The 18,488-nt window shown below is 38.1% G+C and overlaps 1 protein-coding gene across 1 annotated transcript in view; it reads left to right on the top strand.

The window, feature by feature from the left end:
• The window catches only part of MLLT1 (MLLT1 super elongation complex subunit), a 767,946-nt gene that overhangs the window by 619,064 nt on the left and 130,394 nt on the right, over positions 1-18,488 (top strand). The window contains exon 8 of the mRNA XM_044090764.1: positions 15,807-15,918. Coding sequence (XP_043946699.1) covers positions 15,807-15,918 — 112 coding nt within the window. The remainder of the gene's footprint in view (positions 1-15,806; positions 15,919-18,488) is intronic.

Raw genomic sequence — 18,488 nt, 5'->3', positions numbered from 1 at the left:
ACACAACTTCAGAACAGTGGCTATCCCAAAACACTGCCATATACATAGCAGCCATTCAGAGTGGCTATGCAGTCCAGGTACATATTCCTTACACAGAAAGCTACTGTGCTGGAAGGCAGCCATGTGGCCTGCAAAGATGCAGTCTTGACTACAACCCAAGCAAAATGAGTTTGATTAGCGACTCAAGTGCCTGATGTAAAGCGCAGGGAAGATGAGCAGGCTATTTTGGAAGAAGAGTGTGGGCATGTGACCTGGGATGTGTGTGTGTTCCTCTGGGTAGTAGCCTTTAGTGATGGTGTGTTTGCTTGCAAAGGGGAAGGTACTATGGACTCGCACAGTGATGCAGGTTATACTTTCCTCTTCCCAACGGTGGGGTCTAAGTTAAAATGTTTTCATTATCAGCATTCCAGCAAGGAAATAAGCAAGCATCATGGCTGCCTGAATAAAGACCCCGAATGGCTCCTATCCTTGTGGATCAGAGTACAATCCCCATCAAAGGAACCGTCTCAAGTCTGACTTGGGGAGGTTTTATGATCAGCAGGTATTGGGGCAAAAAGCATTGTGGCACCAGGGCTGATGCCAAGCTAAAGAAAACTGACTCAAAAATTGTATCTGTTTTTTTTTTCTTGTTCTGCTTAGCTCCTGCTAGTAATATATATATATATATATATATATATATATATATATATATATATATATAATCTGTGCCATGTGCATTTTCCATGGCCTTTTTGAATACAAAGTGGGGATGTAAGGACATGAAAGTATCTTTTGAAGTGTAATTTTCTTAACTACTTTATCACTAAGCCACACTGGAGGCAGGAAATTGCATTAATCTACTGTTTGAAGACACAACCTTTTGCATTTCCTGAGCTAGCAGGTCACATAATGTAATCATAGTACAGTTCTGAGTAGTAGCTCACCAGAATTGCAAAAAGAAAGCAGACATTAAAATGCAGACAGTAAGAGATGTACGACAATCATGTGTGCTGGTGCTCTATTGCCACTAAGTTGATGAAATTAAGCCCTTATCCTTTACAAGTAGCAGAACTAGTTATTTTTGCTGTAGGAAAGCAAAATAACTAAGAATTATGCTGATGTAATGATTTTACACAAAAGAAGACCAAAATCATGATTTCTACAGGGAAGAACAGAATGATGACGGGAAATGTGTATAAATATTGCAGCCTGGAAGATATTGAGGTGGCTACTTCCTTGTAAGTTTGTGATGCACAATTTCTGCCTTTTATCTTTTAGGAACTTTTTTTTTTAAAACAACAAACATTTTTACTGAATTATCACTTATGACATAGACAATCATACACTTATATAAATGAAAAATAACCATATTTTTCCCACTTGTAAACATTATACATTACAAACCATGCTGACACAATTGCAGTTCTAACATAAATTACAAACCACGTTGACACAATTGCAGCTGCAAACATTGCACATCACTTATCTAGGCAATGTCTGTCAAACATTACATAACTCATTCAAGTCCTGCCTTTGTTTTAAACCTTGTTCCTCCTCTGCATGTATTGTTCCCACAATTCCCATTTCCTCCTATGTAATATACTCTTACGCTTTTCTAAAGATCCCAATTCCAGTTTTATTTTTGTTACTATATTCGTAAAGTTGGTGTAGACTTTGATTTCCATTTTACTAGTAATTGTTTTTTTGGCAGCTACCATAATTAGATTCAGAAAAGCCTTACTATGCCTAGCCAATTCTGATTCTGTATCCTAGCACAAAAATGATTTCCTTAGTTACACTAATTTGCTCACCCAGTATCTCTGACAGAGCAGTCTGCAGAGAATCTTTAAAGTTTACCAGCTCATTACACTCCCTGAAAACGTGTTCCCAATTACCTCTTTCTTCCCCATCACACGTCCGACATTTGCTGTATATGTGAGGAAAATTTTTTGGAGTCTGCTTGGAGTATTATAATACCTATGTAAACACTTCCAAGCAAAGATCCTAAATCTTCTAGACTTTATTGCATGTTTGGGAGATATGCATACATCTCCCCATTGTTTCCTTGTGAATTCCTTTCCCAATCCTTTCTAACCTCGTCTGATTGATTCTTATAGTTTTCATGCAATATTTTGTATGCCCTACTAATTATTCCTTCTTTTAATGGCATCTTCTGTTCTAGATTCTACTAAAAATTCTGCCAGTGTTGGTCTTTCATTTAGGACCCTACTGTTTCTTTCTCTTTGCCTACACTGATATCAATCCTTGATATGGAAGGCAATTTCTAATCTGCAGTCCAAATAACTTTTTGGCGGCTTCTCATTATTTTACCCTTCCCTCGCTAGTTATTTGCTTCCAATACCTTGGTTCCTTTGCAAGTTCTCTCTGATAAATTCCAGCCCCTCTTGCCTATTGTCTGTATCCCTAATTGCAGTCATCCCTATCGGCAGAATCTCCTTTCTCCATTTCCACATTGGCTTAGGTCTTAGAATACTTTGTGTTACTTTATGAATATAATATTCTGTGTGATTATTGTTATTCTCCTTGAAGGTCTGCATCCAAAATCCAAGTCTCTCCTTGTTCCGTGAGATCCCCAGTTTCATCATTGTACCTTTTCAATTTGAATTGTAGTTTCTGCTTGTGCTATGTATAGGAACCTTAACTGTGTTGTTCTGAAATACCCCTTCAAATTGGGTAATCCCAATTCACCCTGCTCTGTTGGAAGAACCAGTTTATCCCATTTGACTCTTGCCATCTTCCCCTACTAGATAAAATCCTTCAGCTCTTTCTTCTTTGTTATCCAAAACGTCTCTTCTCGTTGATAAAAATATGGCTGACCTGTGTATAAGACTAAAAGGACTACAAACATTTTAACTGCTTGTGTATTACTATAGATATCCATATAACAGAGCTTCCATTTTCTCAGTTTTTGTATTATCTTTTGTTTAGTTTCTTCTCACACATCCTTGGCTGCCACACCAAATCATTTAATCCATAATCCTAAATGCTTCATTTTATCATGGCCCATAAATATGGATATTTGCTTAACCAATTTGTGTGTGGGTACATAATTTACCGATCTTGCCTTTGTTTTAGCTTCATTAATTTTTTATCCTAAAAAGTTCTGAAACTGACCCACAGTGTTCCATAACACTGTAATGTCACTTTCTGGTTTTGTCAGGTATAAAATTAATATCATCTGCAAATAGAGCCATCTTTTCTTGACTACCATACCAATATCATCCTTGAATTTCTGAGTCCCTTATTTTCTTTGCCAGTGGTTCTAAATATAATGCAAATAACAAAGGGGATAGAGGACACCCCTGCCTGGTTCCTCTGCTCAAGCAGAAATTATCAGAGAGGACCCCACCCACTTTAATTTTCACTTCCGGTCCCTCATATTATCTTCCCAATCAACCTTATAATTTCATCAGGAAATACAAATGCTTCCATTGCCCAGCTCATAAAGTCCCACCTTACTCTGTCAAATGCTTTCTCTGCATTAGGACATACCAACAACAGTGGTATTTTCTTACATTCTGCCTGTGATGATCTCATGATCTGTCAATTGGAAATCCTGAATTGTTTCAGCTTATTGTAAGATGGAAGTGTTGACGCTGTGTGTATGCATTAGGTAATTGACAGTCCTAACTGCCAAATCTGAGGATATTTAAATCAATTTTGTTCATTGTAATGTAATCTTTTGTGCTTGGGAATTAATCATAGATGCATAGATCCAGCTTGGCTTTTAGAGCTTTAGACATCCCTACAGTGGTGTTGGCCTTGTACCCAGGCTGAAGATGTCATCATTATGCTCAGTAGAAAAGGGAAAGTAAGCAGCACCATTTTCAGGTATTTGCTGCAAAAGGTGATTGGCCGTTGGTCTGTCAGTTCCTTCCAAGTGACTCAGTGAGAGCTGAAGGTACCCAGTTTAGGACAGCTTTTTTCTCTTTATTGTTTTTGTGTTAATTGTTAGCAAATTGTTTGCAAATAGTGATACATTTGGGGAAGCTTTCAAAGGCCAGAAAAGGTCAAAAGTGTAAATTAGGAACTGTCCCTGCCTAAACTAAGGTCCGTCACCTTCAATATTTGCTTTACCTATGGTAGAACCACCACATTTTCCCCTATGAACATTAATTTTAATGTTTTAAAATCCACACGAAAATGATGATAACAGAATATACAGCCAAAGTTCATAGTAATTTCAGCGGCACAGCATCGTCCTGATATCTGTGGCTCTGATGAGGTACTCCTTTGCCCACGTTTAGACTTAGCACGTCTTCTGCTGTATTCCCATCTGTTGAAAAGTGCCTCTGGTAGCAGACATTGGGAATGTGGATCTGCAACACAGCCAGAATGTGGTAGAAACAGCTGTGTCCTAGGTGGATACTAGTTCATAGATATCCATAGACAGTAAGAACCACTAATAAATGATCTCTGTCTTTGAGCATTCTTGCTTTATTTAAGAATCAGAGATTTCAGGAAAGCCAATGTTTTTGTGGTGCTCTGAAAAATGCAGCCACAGTAGTAACAGGACTAGGCAGTCCTTAATCTCCAAGGACAGATACCCGCAGCAGGGCTCTCTTTCCTAGTCTCATTTCTCTTCCAAAACGGACATTTTGCTGAACAATGTGCAGCAGGTTGGTAGAGTAGATGCATTAACCCCCCCCGGGAACCCTCTGTAGAATATAATTTTAAGAAAGGGTGATGGTTTTAAGATACATTTGTGTGATCTGCCATAACAAACAACTTGCAATGAAGTTCTGAAGTGTTAACTTCACTTTTGACTCACACACATTCACTTTACTTTAAATACCTCAGTAGAAGTAGCATATGTGTAAGAATAAACAAGACCATGGTATGGGAGATATGCATTTGGATTACTGGATGCACAAAGGAGTAAAGAGCATATTTTCCACTGTGAGAAACAGTACGAGTTCAATGTGTTATTGTCATGTCTTTTACCTTGCAGAATTTTTAGGAAATATTTTACTTTTAAAATCATGCGTTTCTCACAGTATTGTGCAAAAAACACTGAAACCCCCAGTCTTTTTTTATTTATTTATTTTTGTTTGTTTTAACTCTGAAATCTCCAGTCATTTAAAAGATAAATTCCCCTACCGGCATCACTGTCTGTCAGGCTGCAAGGTAACTTGTCAAAATGCTGGAAGTGTTGTATCAAAAACTTTGAGCTGAGAAATATAAAGCATATTGTGAACAAAAAAGCCTACCATTTGTAACATTTGTTCTTTTCACAAGTAATCAAGGAGCACGAGGACACTGCTGATGCATGTGTGCAACCAAATTTAGGGAAGAGAACAAAAGCCTGTGAATTTGGTGAATTAGACAGATATGCTAGAGAACTACTATACAGTCAAACTCTGGCAAAAGAACTCAAGCTTTGTTTTTTTTCATGTTGTTGATTCCAGGGCTTTGACCATCTACAGAGGCAAGAGAGAGAGATCTGTTTTCGGTAAAGAAAAAGTTTGCTTGCAATATTAAATGGAGTTTTGTTGACCAAGGAGACCCCCACAGTGTATTTGCTTGAATTATTTCTGTTTTCTGGATTTCTCTGAGAAGAGTGCCGAGAGAATGTGGACTGTTTTTAAGTAAAGCACCGAATATTTGCTGCACAACTGAAATTAAAAGTATGTAGTTAAGAGGGCTTACAGAGGAAATAAAAATGTGAAAGATCAAAACAGTGGCTGAAAGTAATGTGGGAATGGAGCACAAAGTGCAGGTGTGCGATTATAGAATCAGTGGCATACAAATCAAGGGTGGTGCATAGAAAGAGCTGTACAGCTGAAATCAAAGCCCTGCATATTAACTATGCTTAGAAGCATGGGAAAAAGAAATGAGTAACATTTTTATCAGAGCTGCAGTTTTTGTACAGGCAAGAATCTTTTAGTAAGATCTCATATACAATATGAAATAAGAGCATTGCATAGAATTTACTTATTTAAACTAAGAATGAGAAAAAAGGATAATATTAGTGGACAATGAAGAAATGCAGAAACCGAGTACAGTACAGTCGCTTAGAGGGTACTGAGATCAGTTATTTGTGAGAAAAGAATACATGAGTATGGACTTTTAGACACTGTAACTGACTGAAATATTTTGTCAGAATCTGCATTTTAAGGCTTTAATGTTTCTAGCCAGTGCAGGTAGATCGATTTGTACTTGACTTATACAAGGCCCAAAGTAAAGCGTGTGGGTTCATAATGGCTGCCTCATAACTGCAAGAGTAATGTAAAGTCTTCCTTAAGAGTTTATCTTTAGATAATACAGTGAAGCATGTAAGTATGTTGAGTCATTTTTAATATCAGAAGCTTAGCATAGTGAAACAAACTTACAGCATACGAGCATTGAAGGTTGCAGCATGATTGGAAAGGAAATGGCTTTACAAGTTTACTTTGTTTCCAGAAAGTCTTTACTTATGCTATTGAGAATGTGTCATATGCACTTCATTAAAAGTTAGCAAGCATGTAGAAACCTGAGCAGATAAATTGCAGCGAAATTGAATCTAATGCACGTGATGATATTTTGCTAAAGTGTTCAGATTTATTCGCAGGGCTAGGATATTTGCAAGGAGAGTAGCATATAAAAATATCTCCAGATGCATTGCAATTAATCCATATATCTAGAAGAAACCCTATAGTTATAAGGAAGAGCTTAGAAGGATGTAGTTGTGACTGTGAAACATTCTTTGCCTGCTGAATGGTTACACTTGTGAAGGACAATGTCAGAATTTACGTAGACTCCAAAGGACCTGAATAAAGTGGTTCTGAGAGAGCATTATCTTGTCATTTGAAGAGATTGTGCCAACTATATATCCATTGCCGATACTTTTCTGTATCGGTCATTGCTAATAGTTTCTGGCAGATTAAGCTTGGTAAAGCAAGCACACGGTTGTGTACTTTCATTGTGCCACAGGGAAGATGCATGTTTGTCAGGTTGTTCTATGGAGTTTCATCTCGACTAGAAAATTTTAAGAGATGTAGAATAGTTGTAGAAAGCGTGAATATTGTGATTCATTATAATTTTATGATTTACTTGTATGGGAACGAACAAAAAACAGGAGCATGATTTGACGTTGGTCAGGCTTTTAGGTATACTGAATTGATAATCTGAAACCAAAGGATGGCTCCATAGTGTTGAGGGCTAAATCTTTCGTTATGAAATGGATGACTTAGGATTGATCAGAAGTCCCCAGTGCTGCAGAAGCTAACTAGGGGTGAGGAAGTAATGAAGGGGGCTATGCCCACCCACCTCTTCTGAGGTGGGAGGGGAGGGGCATATGCTCCATATTTTTGGTGGAGACCCCAAAACCTGTTGGGGGACATATGCTTCAAGGAAGCAGGGTTGTCTTACAGGCAAACTTTTTTTTTTTTTTAAACACCTTTATTGAATTATCACTTGTGACATAGGAAAATTTACATTTATACAAAAGTAATCAAATTGTATTAAATTAACATTAACAAACATTATACATCGCATGTAAAACTCTACTGCCAATCATTAGCGGACCGGAGTTCCGCTGTGGCATAACCGGAAAAGCCAAAGACACACACACACACATACATCACATATATTGCTATGTATCATATAACATAAGCAACATTATGTAAATTATTCAATTTCTGCCTTTTTTTTTTAAACAAGAAACATCTTTATTAAACATCTTTATTAAACCATCACTTATTACATAAGCTGTTATACATTTATACAAATGAAAACAAACCACACCAACACAATCCTTGTTGCAAGCATATTACATCACAAACTATACTGACACACTCCAAATTTCAACCACTATACATCACTGATAATCTACCCAGTTATTTTCAATCAAATATTTCATACCTCATTTAAGTCCTGTCTTCTCTTAAACTTCATTCCTCCCTTTTATGTACTGTTCCCACAACTCCCATTTTTCGTATTTAGTTTCCTCCTACCCTTTTCTAAAGATAGCATTTCCAGTTGTTTTATCTCTGTTACTATATTCAGTACTTCTAATATAGTTGGTTTAGATTTTGATTTCCATTTTCTAGTAATTATTTTTTTGGCAGCCACCATAATTAGACACAGCAAGGCCTTAGCATGTCTAGGCAATTCCAATTCTGTATCATAGCTCAGAAAAATCTCCCTCGTCACACCAATCCACCCACCCAGCATCTCCGACAGTGCATCCTGCAGGGAATCCTTAAAGTCCACCAACCCACCACACTCCCAGAAAATGTAACCAAGTACCTCTTTCTTCCCTGTCACATCTCCAGCATTTGCTATCTACCTGAGGAAAAATTCTCTGGAATCTATTTGGAGTATAAAAATATCATCTGTGTAAACATTTCCAAGCAAAAATCCTTAATCTTCTAGATTTTGTTGCATATCCATATATATTTATTACCGTGCTCTCTCTAGTTATTGGTTCCTTTGCAAGTTTTTTCCAATAAATTGCCTATTGTCTATATTATAAACTCTGCCAGAGAATACACAACCAAGTATGGTGAACTGTTTATTAAAACAAGTAATGGAGATGACTCATGGGGCTGCATAACTAAGAACGGCCATGCATCACCACCCACAGAATTGAGAAAGAGCTGTCAAGCTGTCTTGTGGTGTGTGGCTGTTCTTAGTTGGTGGAGCGATTTGTCTGGTTAATTCCAATAATGAATGAGACTCCGCCATGCTAACTAGTTATGCGGCCCTGTGCAGTTGTCTCCATTATTTGTTTTAATAAACAGTTTATTGTATTTGGTTGTGTATTCTGTGGCAGAGTTTCCAGTAAGTTTTTTTTTAGTTTGTTGTTTTGGTTGTTTTCCTACTCTCGATATTCCTAATTTCAGTCATTTCTATCTGCAGAATCTTCTTTCTCCATTCCCATGTTGGCTTAGTTCTCAGAGTACTTTCTGCTACTTTATGAATATAATATTCTGTATGGTTATTGTTATTCTCCTTAAAGGTCTCCATCCAAAATCCCAGTTTCTCCTTGTTTCTTGAGCTTTCCCCATTTCATCATCATCCGTTTCTGCTTTGAATTATAGTTTCCTGCTTGTGCTTATGTATAGGAGTCTTAACTGTATAGCTCTGAAATACCCCTTCAAATTAGGTAATCCCAATCTGCCCTGTTCTACTGGAAGAATCAGTTTAACCCACTTGACTCTTGACGTCTTCCCCTCTCAGGTAAAGTACTTCATCTCTTTATTAATTGCTATCCACAACTTCTCCTCTGGTTAATAAAAGTATGCCCGACCTGTGTGTAAGACTAAATGAACTAAAAACATTTTGACTGCTTGTATCTTCCTATCCATAGCCATATAACAAAGCTTCGATTTTCTCATTTTTTTTCCTCAGTTTTTGCATTATCTTTTGTTTAGTCTCTTCCCACATATCCTTATAGCTGTCACACCAGAATTGTTTTTAATCCGTACTCCTCTAAGTATTTAATTTTGTCATGTCCCCATAAATATGGATATTGTTGAACCAATTTGTGTGTGGGTACATAATTTTCTACTATTGCCTTTGTTTTAACTTCATTAATTTTGTATCCCAAAAAGATTTGAAACTGTCTTAAAATGTTATACAACACTGTAATGTCTCTTTCTGGTTTTGTCAGGTGTAAAATAATAGGAAGCACAAAACAGCCAACGATGCTGCTGAGTAACCACGTCCTGTATATAAAACAAGTCCAACTTTCCAAATAAAACAGCAGGACTCAGCGATGACTTCATGTCCCAGTATCAAAACGTTTAATAAAACACGTACGTTTTCGTAGGTAAAACCCACATCTTCAGATGTCTTTACAAATCAATTAAAATGATTCCCACTTCTTATACATAGTCACATGATACACCAATTAAGGTTTCATTCACATTTAAAGCCATCAGTGACATAAATTAGCATCAGACATTAATGTTTCTAAAATGCACACAACAAACTTTCACATATCAACACATTAACATAATTCACTTTTAAAAAAACTCACATGTATAAAACTTATAACTAGCCATGTACTACCTAAAAAGTGGTCTGCAGTTCAATTTAGGTCGTATTGGGACATATTCATTAAGCCCATGGCCAGTGTCTGCTCTCAACCTCACTATCTACTTGGCTTCTAACTCCTCGGTGGCATTACGTAAGTCACCTCTAATGTTGTCCGAGGTCCTTCCTAGGGCCAAAAATTTAAATGTGTTTCTCTTCACTCCTCATGATATGTTTAGCCAATGCATTTACCTTATTCTTTTTACTAATAGAATAGATATGCTCATGTATTCTCTCTCTAAGGACCTATCGGTATTCCCTACATAGAATTTTCGGCATTCCACACAATGTGCCAAATAAACAATATGCTGAGTCTCACATGTAGCTGAGGCCTTAAAATTGTATGTTCTCTTCAGATCTGGATGTTCAAACTGTAAGCTGGTATCTATATACTTACAGAAAGACACTTGCCACGTGGAATGGTCTCTTCGACATCACTGACCCTGTTCTTCATTTTTGGGTAGCACAACTGTCTTTTCAATGATTTACTCTTTTTTAATAGAAACTTAGGTTCTGTGTCTATCAGATCCCTGATATCATTATCTGTTTTCAAGATGTCCCAATGCTTCCTGACAATATTCAAATAAGTATGTACATTGCTAGAATAATAAAAAGGTACTCTTAACTTACTATTATTATAGTTGTTATTAACGTTCACCTCTCCATTATACTTAGGAAAATATGGTTTAGCTTTATATGGTTTAGCTTTAGAGTCCCTTAATTTGGAGAGAGGACACACCGGCCTGGTTCCTCTGCTCAAGCAGAAATTACCAGAGAGGACCTCAGCCACCTTAATTTTCACCTCCAATCCCTCATATATCCTCCTAATCAACCTTATCATTTTTTTCAGGAAATGCAAATGGTTCCATTGCCCTGCTCATAAACTAAAGGGGGCAGAAGCAGTTTGAAAGACCGGCCACAGCAATAACCAGCAAAGACTTCTGTTAAGCTAGTTGGTTGTTATGCGGTATCTGTGTTGCATTTGGGGGAGCAACGTGAGAAGTAGCACTGAAGACCATGTTGAGGATGTGGGTGTGACAGTACCTACTGAAAATTAAACAGCACAGTGTTAAATGTTTTGAAGCAAGAGTGTTGTAAGCTGGTAGATTAACCAAGTGATAATTTACAGTGGAAGTGTCACACAGCAATGAGGTACGTTTTGGAGAATAAACAGATAAGTGAGTGAAGATGTATTGTTAGGTTTTGTGTGTGTGTGCGTGTGAGTGCGTGTGCTTGTGTGTGCGTGTGTGTGTGTTTGCGCATGAGCACACACATGTACACACACACACATACATACTCAGAGTCTCATGCATTTTAAGTCTTCATCTGGAATAGCAGGGTAACCTATGAGCCTGCTCCTGTTTGTATAGATTAAGCAGGAGTGCTGACTTGTAATTAGTGCATAGTAGATGTGTTTCTAGAGCATTTAGAAGTTGTACTATTGGTGTGAATTAGTTAATTGCCAAAGTATATATGCCTCTGTGTCAAGCTTCCTTAAACAAATGGAAGACTCAATGGCTGATTTTATCTTTTAAGACACTTATGGAGAAGATTATTCAGGCTGTCACAAATGGCTGTGAAAGTTGGCAGGCATGCCACATCAAATGTGGCTGCTGATGCCGATTCCTATGCTAAAGGGGATGCCTTGACTGGCTAAGAATACATTATCAGATGTCATCATGAGGCAGCTTTTAAATTCACATTTTGCTAAGGAAGTACTCATTGGACCCCCCCCCCCATCAAAGAAGTATTCAAAAGACTAGAGGAGAAAGAGAAGTCTGTTCAGTCAAATGGTTATTTCATCTTGCCATCCCTAATTGTAGTATAAGGGGTCCTATGTCATTTGACTGAGTCACAAAAGGCTGAACACTATTGACTGCAAACTTATTTGACTGAATCACAATTGATGCAATAGTGGAGAAGTCTATATAGAGAGTTTTAAAGGTGTTGTTTCTAATCATAGCAGTTTAATAAAGAGGCTATATTAGAATCTACTGCTACCTTTTTGTCTCACCAGCATCCTCCTCCTGAACAGATGAAAGGCCTCTGATCGCATCTGAAGCTGATGGTCTCTCACTTCCAAGATTTTCTTGTCCTTCTGCCTATCCTTCAGCTCTGATATCTGGTCTGCAGGTACAGCTGACTGCCCTAACCTTGTCTCTGCCTCTTCTGCAGTGTCGAATTTGACCACTCTACCTGGTGGGAAAACTCAGTTGCCCTGTGTAATGGTGCCTGAATCTCCAGTTGAGCTGCATGCAAAGCTTTATTGTTGGCCTGAAAGTAACACATTTCCACCTGGTTTCTCCTCAGTAATCGTGATTGCAGTAAATCTGATTGTGCTTCACCATAACAGCAACATCATGGATGGGAAAACATTATCCTTTAAGCCACGAGGTTCAGATATTACCAGACGTGATCAAGGCATTTCATTTTGAGAGACTGGGAAGAAAAACCCTATGAACTTTCTAGTTAATCACCTTAGCTGTTATCATAGTCCATTTTGTAAGCTTACTCTACCTGTGTGCCACATGAGGCATGTTCTCTCTTGGGAATGCCAAAAAAAAAATCGTATAGTTTTCTTTTTCATTCTGTCTTCTAAGTCTGTCATCTTTGCTTCTTAAAGGTCACTTTGAGCCTCTGCAGTTGTACGGTGATTCATCTTGTTAAGATTAGTATCACTTCTGTCATATAATCTGAATGGGCTGTTGGCGTCCCTTCTGTTTCTGATCATCTTCACTCAGATCTTTTCCCTGTTTTTTTGAAAAGAATAAAGTTTTCCTGCAGCTGAGCTAAAGTTTGGTATATGTGAGTAGCCAAGGCTGAAAGTAGAGTTAGATGTTATAGGATTGTCCCAGAAAGCAGAAAACAGCTTGGCTAATTTGTTTTATGTTACAGGCAAGCCATACCTCATGACATCCACTGACAGAGATATTCCTTTTGTGTGCAGGTTTGCAACTTTTCCTTGACATGAAACAAATGCTTACTGCTAAAATCAAGACTTTTGACAACATTTTCATAAGAAAACTCCCATTTATAGCTGTAGAGATAGCTACTTTACACCAAAACTATGAAATGGAGAAGAACGGGCCACACCAGTAAGTCTTGTCCGGTCCCCATCTTGACCAGAAGTTGTGTACAAACTTTTGAAGTACTAAACTGAAAGAACAAGAGTTTTGAGACGAGCAGACCAGCATTTTTGTATGATTCATGGAAGTGGGGCAAGATGGATAAGTATCTAATCAGACTTTATCAAAGAACCTAATAAACTTCTTTTCCTTCTGTTATGCTTCCTAAGGTGAGACATTACAAGGGCTGGTCAGAGCTCATTCTACTAGGAAAGCAAATACTACTGCTGCCTTCTTCGGGAATTTGTCAGAAGAGTATTGGTGAGGCACGTACCTGGACTACTAGTCACATATTTTCCAAGCACTGTAAACTAAGCACATACTCTAAGAGCAAAGTGTGCTTGTGACAGTTGTTTTGCAGGGCACATAGATACCTCCTTTTCAGATCTATGGTCATCCCACCCACTATATGGGAAATCTCTTTAGTACTCTTAAATGTAATGTAATACTGCATAACAATCTTTTTGAGGAACTTAGAACTTTTGCATGAGCATATTCACTGTAATGATGTATTCAAATATGAAGATCACTGCTGCACTATGGTCCGGTCCCCCCAGCTCTCCCCGGTGGAAGGGAAGTCCTTCTTTTTCCTTTTGAGGGTCATTCCTAGAATCACCTGTCTAAGGGACACAGTGGGGTGGGGGAGTGGGATTGGGGAACACCATCTGCTACATTAATTACTCCCTGGTGGAGTAATAGAGGGGTCTGCTAGATTCCACTTTCCTCTGTGTAGCAGAGCTCATCTGCCTAATCCAAAATCTGGCTAACCTCTCAAATTTTACAGGTACACTTATTGATGACTTATCTATAGAATAAGAGACTACACACACTGCCCTCCCTTTTCTACCATGCATCATACTGCTGTTCAGTGTGTGGAGGAAATTAGCGGAATTATGGGAGCAACCAGAGCTCTAGAAGTCAGGTCATAAATATGGATGTCTATCCCACGTGTACTGAATTATACTGCAGCAGTAAACCTGATATCTGAATATCTGCTGTTATGGTCAGTATGTGCACATGACTGTACTTTCCAGATATTTCTTTTGGCCTAGAGTCTGTATTAGAGGGGAGGGTTAAGGTAGTAACAATTCTCTTTCTCTGTCAAAAACAAGAAGATAATTACTGTTTGCTTTGAAGATTTTAAATCACTTTTATATGTCAGTTGGGTCTCTGTAAAGTTTGCCAGAGTCTGGCTTGGGGCTTGAAAGCTGCAAATCTGGGACCTACCAGACTGTCCTTGTAATGTCTTGAAGTGAATAGATTGAGGGTGGGCATAGTCTAGGCACGAGGCTGATCATCATTTTGTTAAAGGAGACGTACACAAGAGGGGAATAAGAAGAGAGCTGCATTCATTAATTTATGTGTCAAAACCCAAAGGTGATTAACACTATGTAGAAGGTCTCCTTGTTTCATGATGAAAAAGAAAAGGGGCATGCTTTCCCTAGTTTACCACTAAATCTTTGGGAATGAAGTAGGCATTTTAAGGAAGTTTATTATGATGTGCCTTTTGGTGTCCTGTGTGACTGCCTGAACCACCTCAGAAACTTTTTAGTAAACTGTGGCTATCAGTAGTCTGTTAATCATGTTGGGGTCATTGTTCCTCACTGTATGGGAAGGTTCCAGATGGTGAATGCAGGAGACAATACTTTGTTATTGGATTCTGTTTTGATTAAAGTTGCAAAAGATTATTTTTCAAAAATAACTGGCTCTGCTGGTAGATGGTCCCTCCATGACTTCTTTGTGTTTTGGGCTTTTTGTCCTTTATCCCCAGTGATCAGCTTTTGTATGCCTTCTTCAGAGACGGTATTACATTCTGTGCTTTTCGTTTCAGTACTATCCAGTATATTTCAGCATAGTAGAGGAAAGTTTTTACATTTTTGTTTCCTTTTTATACTTTTCTGGTTCTCATAACCCATTCTTGAACAGTACACTGTCTGATTTTTTCTTACTCTCTCTACTTTTTTACTTTTAGAGGGTTCTTTTTTGCTAGTCTCCTTTTTCTCCTTTTTTTTCTTTTCTTTTTAAAGCCAGTGTGTTTTTTAAGACTTTCATTCTTCTGATTTCAGTGGCCTTTTTGAAGTGGTGCAAGTGTTAATAATTATCATTCAAATCCTTAAACAACATAGACACAAACTTTGGAATGAGTTATCTGTCCAAGGATATTTATTTAATTATCCTTTTGGAGATATGATTGCACAATGAATTATCAGAGCCTTCACAGTACATCAGTTATTTACTTTACAATATGAGAAAATAATTGCACATGGAAAATAATGTCAAACAGCTAACTGTTTCGAAGAGGTGAAAGGATGACTTGGGGTAACATCTGCTTTGTAGTGGTTATATACTAAGCCGTGCCAAAAAAAGACACCAGTGTGATTGTTTACATTACGAGAGGGAGACTTTCATCTGCACGAAGGGCTGGCTGGATGATTGGCTGATGTCTGGGTAGAAACCTACATTGTTGTGCTACTGCAAAAGACCCCCCCCGACCTTGTGCATGTTTTCACACCAGCATACTGTGCAGCACATCATGAAGCATACGGCTTCAGTTATTGCATGGTCTGTTAATTGATGCCTTGAAAAGCACAGATGCTTTTTTAAAAGTCATCATTTGGTTGCTGTTAACCATTTTGGTCAATGTTTTTATTTGTTCCATAGGTCCTTTACGCACAATGGTGAAAAATCTACGGTCAGAAGAGTCAGATGATGACGACAGCAGCTCGGAGGATGAAGCAATAGTAAAAGCTAATCCAGCAAGTCGGGATTCCAGGTCAGCATGCCAGTTACGAAGACTATGGAAAAAGAGGTTCATTGTCTGTAACCCCTGTAACCCTACAGCTGTGCATGTGTTGTAGCTCCTTAGATCAGTGGAAGGTAGCCAGTCTCCTGAAAGCTTAGTGGAGAAGAGGAGTTGTACCCATCTTTTTTAATGGAGTTGAAATGTGAGTTTATGAAACAAAGTAAAATGAAATGAAGGTCCGAGGCTAACAGGGGAAAATGGCAGATTCCAGTAGGTTCCTTGGATAACCAGGTCACCTCACGGAGTTAAGTAGCATGCCTGGATATGCAGCCAGCTCCTCTGGTGCTTCTCCATAGACATGTGCTGAGAGCTAGTCAGCTGATTGGTGAATTCTTCACGATAGTGAGAACATCTTCAAGAGAAAAAAAATTGTCTCCTGTGATGAGAGGCCATGTCACATGTGCTAAAGTGCTTCCACCTGGTCAATAAGCCATTGGACAATGAGGCATGTAGTTAATGTCTTGTACATGGACATATACCAAGGGCTTATAATGTGTGTGTTTCAGAAGCCTGATCATTACATTGTAAGCAATTTGGGGAAATTGCCTTTCATGATGGCTATGGATTGGAAACAAATAGCATTAGTTAGCTTTTCATGGCTTGTCAGGTACTGTAGACTAAAAATATTTTCAGGGTTTGGGAAAGTAGAAATGAATTTACTTCTAATAGAAGTGAGACATATGACTACTGAAATCTCACAGAAGTCATGCTCTACACATTCTCTCTCTCTCTCTTTGTTTATATGGGTATTTGACATTTCCTCAAAACATCGTGTACTCAGACCTTTGATGATTTAACTGAAATGTTCAGTTATCACAACTTCAGGGGTGAATGCATCTTTTGCCCTCCTGCTCCCCCAAACACTACCTGCTAGATATATATACAAACTTCGAGATTGCACTACAGTGAGGAAAGGACAAATTTCCCAATTTGCAGTCTTGAGCAGGAAAAAATGGTAAAGTTTTATCAGCAGTTCCAGCTTTTCCCATTTTCAATACAATGCCTACTCAATGTAAGGTACGTCTCCCCTAATGTATAATATCAGTTTGAGTAGTGCCATACTGTCAAGTTGCATTTCATTTCCAAAAGCTTGGATTATTTTATCGATTACTGGCCTGTACTTATCTTAAAGAGCTGGGCTTCTGTAAAATGAGATCATTATGGGTTATATGTATGCATGTGTGTACGTTTGTTTTGTTTAGAATGCCAGACATACAGAATTTACTACACAAAACCACAATATAAATGTAATTTTGAGCATGCTGTGAAATTTACGTATGTGTATGAACACACAGGAAAATTGTAAATGAATAAAATAGGTATGTGTGTCACCAGTAAATAAGCAACAGTTGGGAATTCATGTGTACAATATGTATGTATTGAAAAGTGTGCTTTAATATTTGGTACATAACTAATACTGAGTGACCTAATACATAAGAAAACGTAAGGATGAGAGTTTACTATTAAATATTGTACATTTGCTACCGATTAAAGTTCATACTAATAATACATACACAAGAGTTGCAAATGCATCAGCAGTAAACTTGGTCCTTTACTTGACAGATGTAAGTTATGCACAGTGAGAGTGGAGTTAGAGATGTGACTGCATAGTACCTTAAACCTCCTGTAGTGGAGACCCATGGCATATATGCAGATGACCCTTAAGGACATTACCAGTGTTTCATCTTCATGGCTTCTGAAGTTCCATAACATTTTACCTTTTAAATCTTTATGGATAAATTAAGGCTAATAAATCCAAACCCCAACTGGCTGTAGTCATTTTTGTGACATCTTCAGTACAACATACGTGGATTGTTCGGCTCTACTTTAGAAACACAGGGCTTAAAACCCAGCCTGGTGTCCGTAAATATGCAAAATACCCCAAACAGTATCCAAGCAAAGGATAAAAAGTTTACATAGACAAACTATTCAGTAAAAACTGCAAGAAAGACTCTGTAGTGGAGTCCATAGGATATATGCAAATGACTCTATAAGGATATACAAATGGCTTCTGAATTCATATGGACTACTGTATTAACAGTTAGCTTTTGCAAGTATGGTGTAAATGAATGCTATGAGAGAGTAAGACATGCAGGAAACAAAACGAGAAGAAATCAGCTTAATTACTGTAATTATCCAGTAGATGTTGTGGAAAGAACAGATGGGGGGCGGGGTACGAAAGAAAAAAGTAAGCCATATCTCAGAAGAGAGGGAGGGAAGGGTGGTGGGGTAGTTCATAGGAATGAGGAGTCTGCTAAGTGACAAATACTGTGGGCAGTGAAAGGAGATGGGAAGTGAGTCTGTACAGGATAAGGCTGAGAGAAATGAAGAGGATATAACGGGGAAGGAGTGGGAAGACATGACAAGCAATGGGGTAAAAGTTAGTTGGAACAGATATGTGTAAACAGGAAAAGAAAAGGGGTGAGGAATATTTGGAATATTTTAACTGTGCCAAGTAAACTGACCTTTACAGTACCTGTAATTGCCAGGGTGAATTTTGCTAGCCATTCTAAACCTTTTCTACAGGCAATATTTGGTAT

Source organism: Protopterus annectens, chromosome 13.part0 (assembly GCF_019279795.1).
Source record: "Protopterus annectens isolate FY-2018-M chromosome 13.part0, PAN1.0, whole genome shotgun sequence".
NCBI lineage: Eukaryota > Metazoa > Chordata > Ceratodontiformes > Protopteridae > Protopterus > Protopterus annectens.
This window is presented reverse-complemented; position numbering and strand designations above follow the sequence as displayed.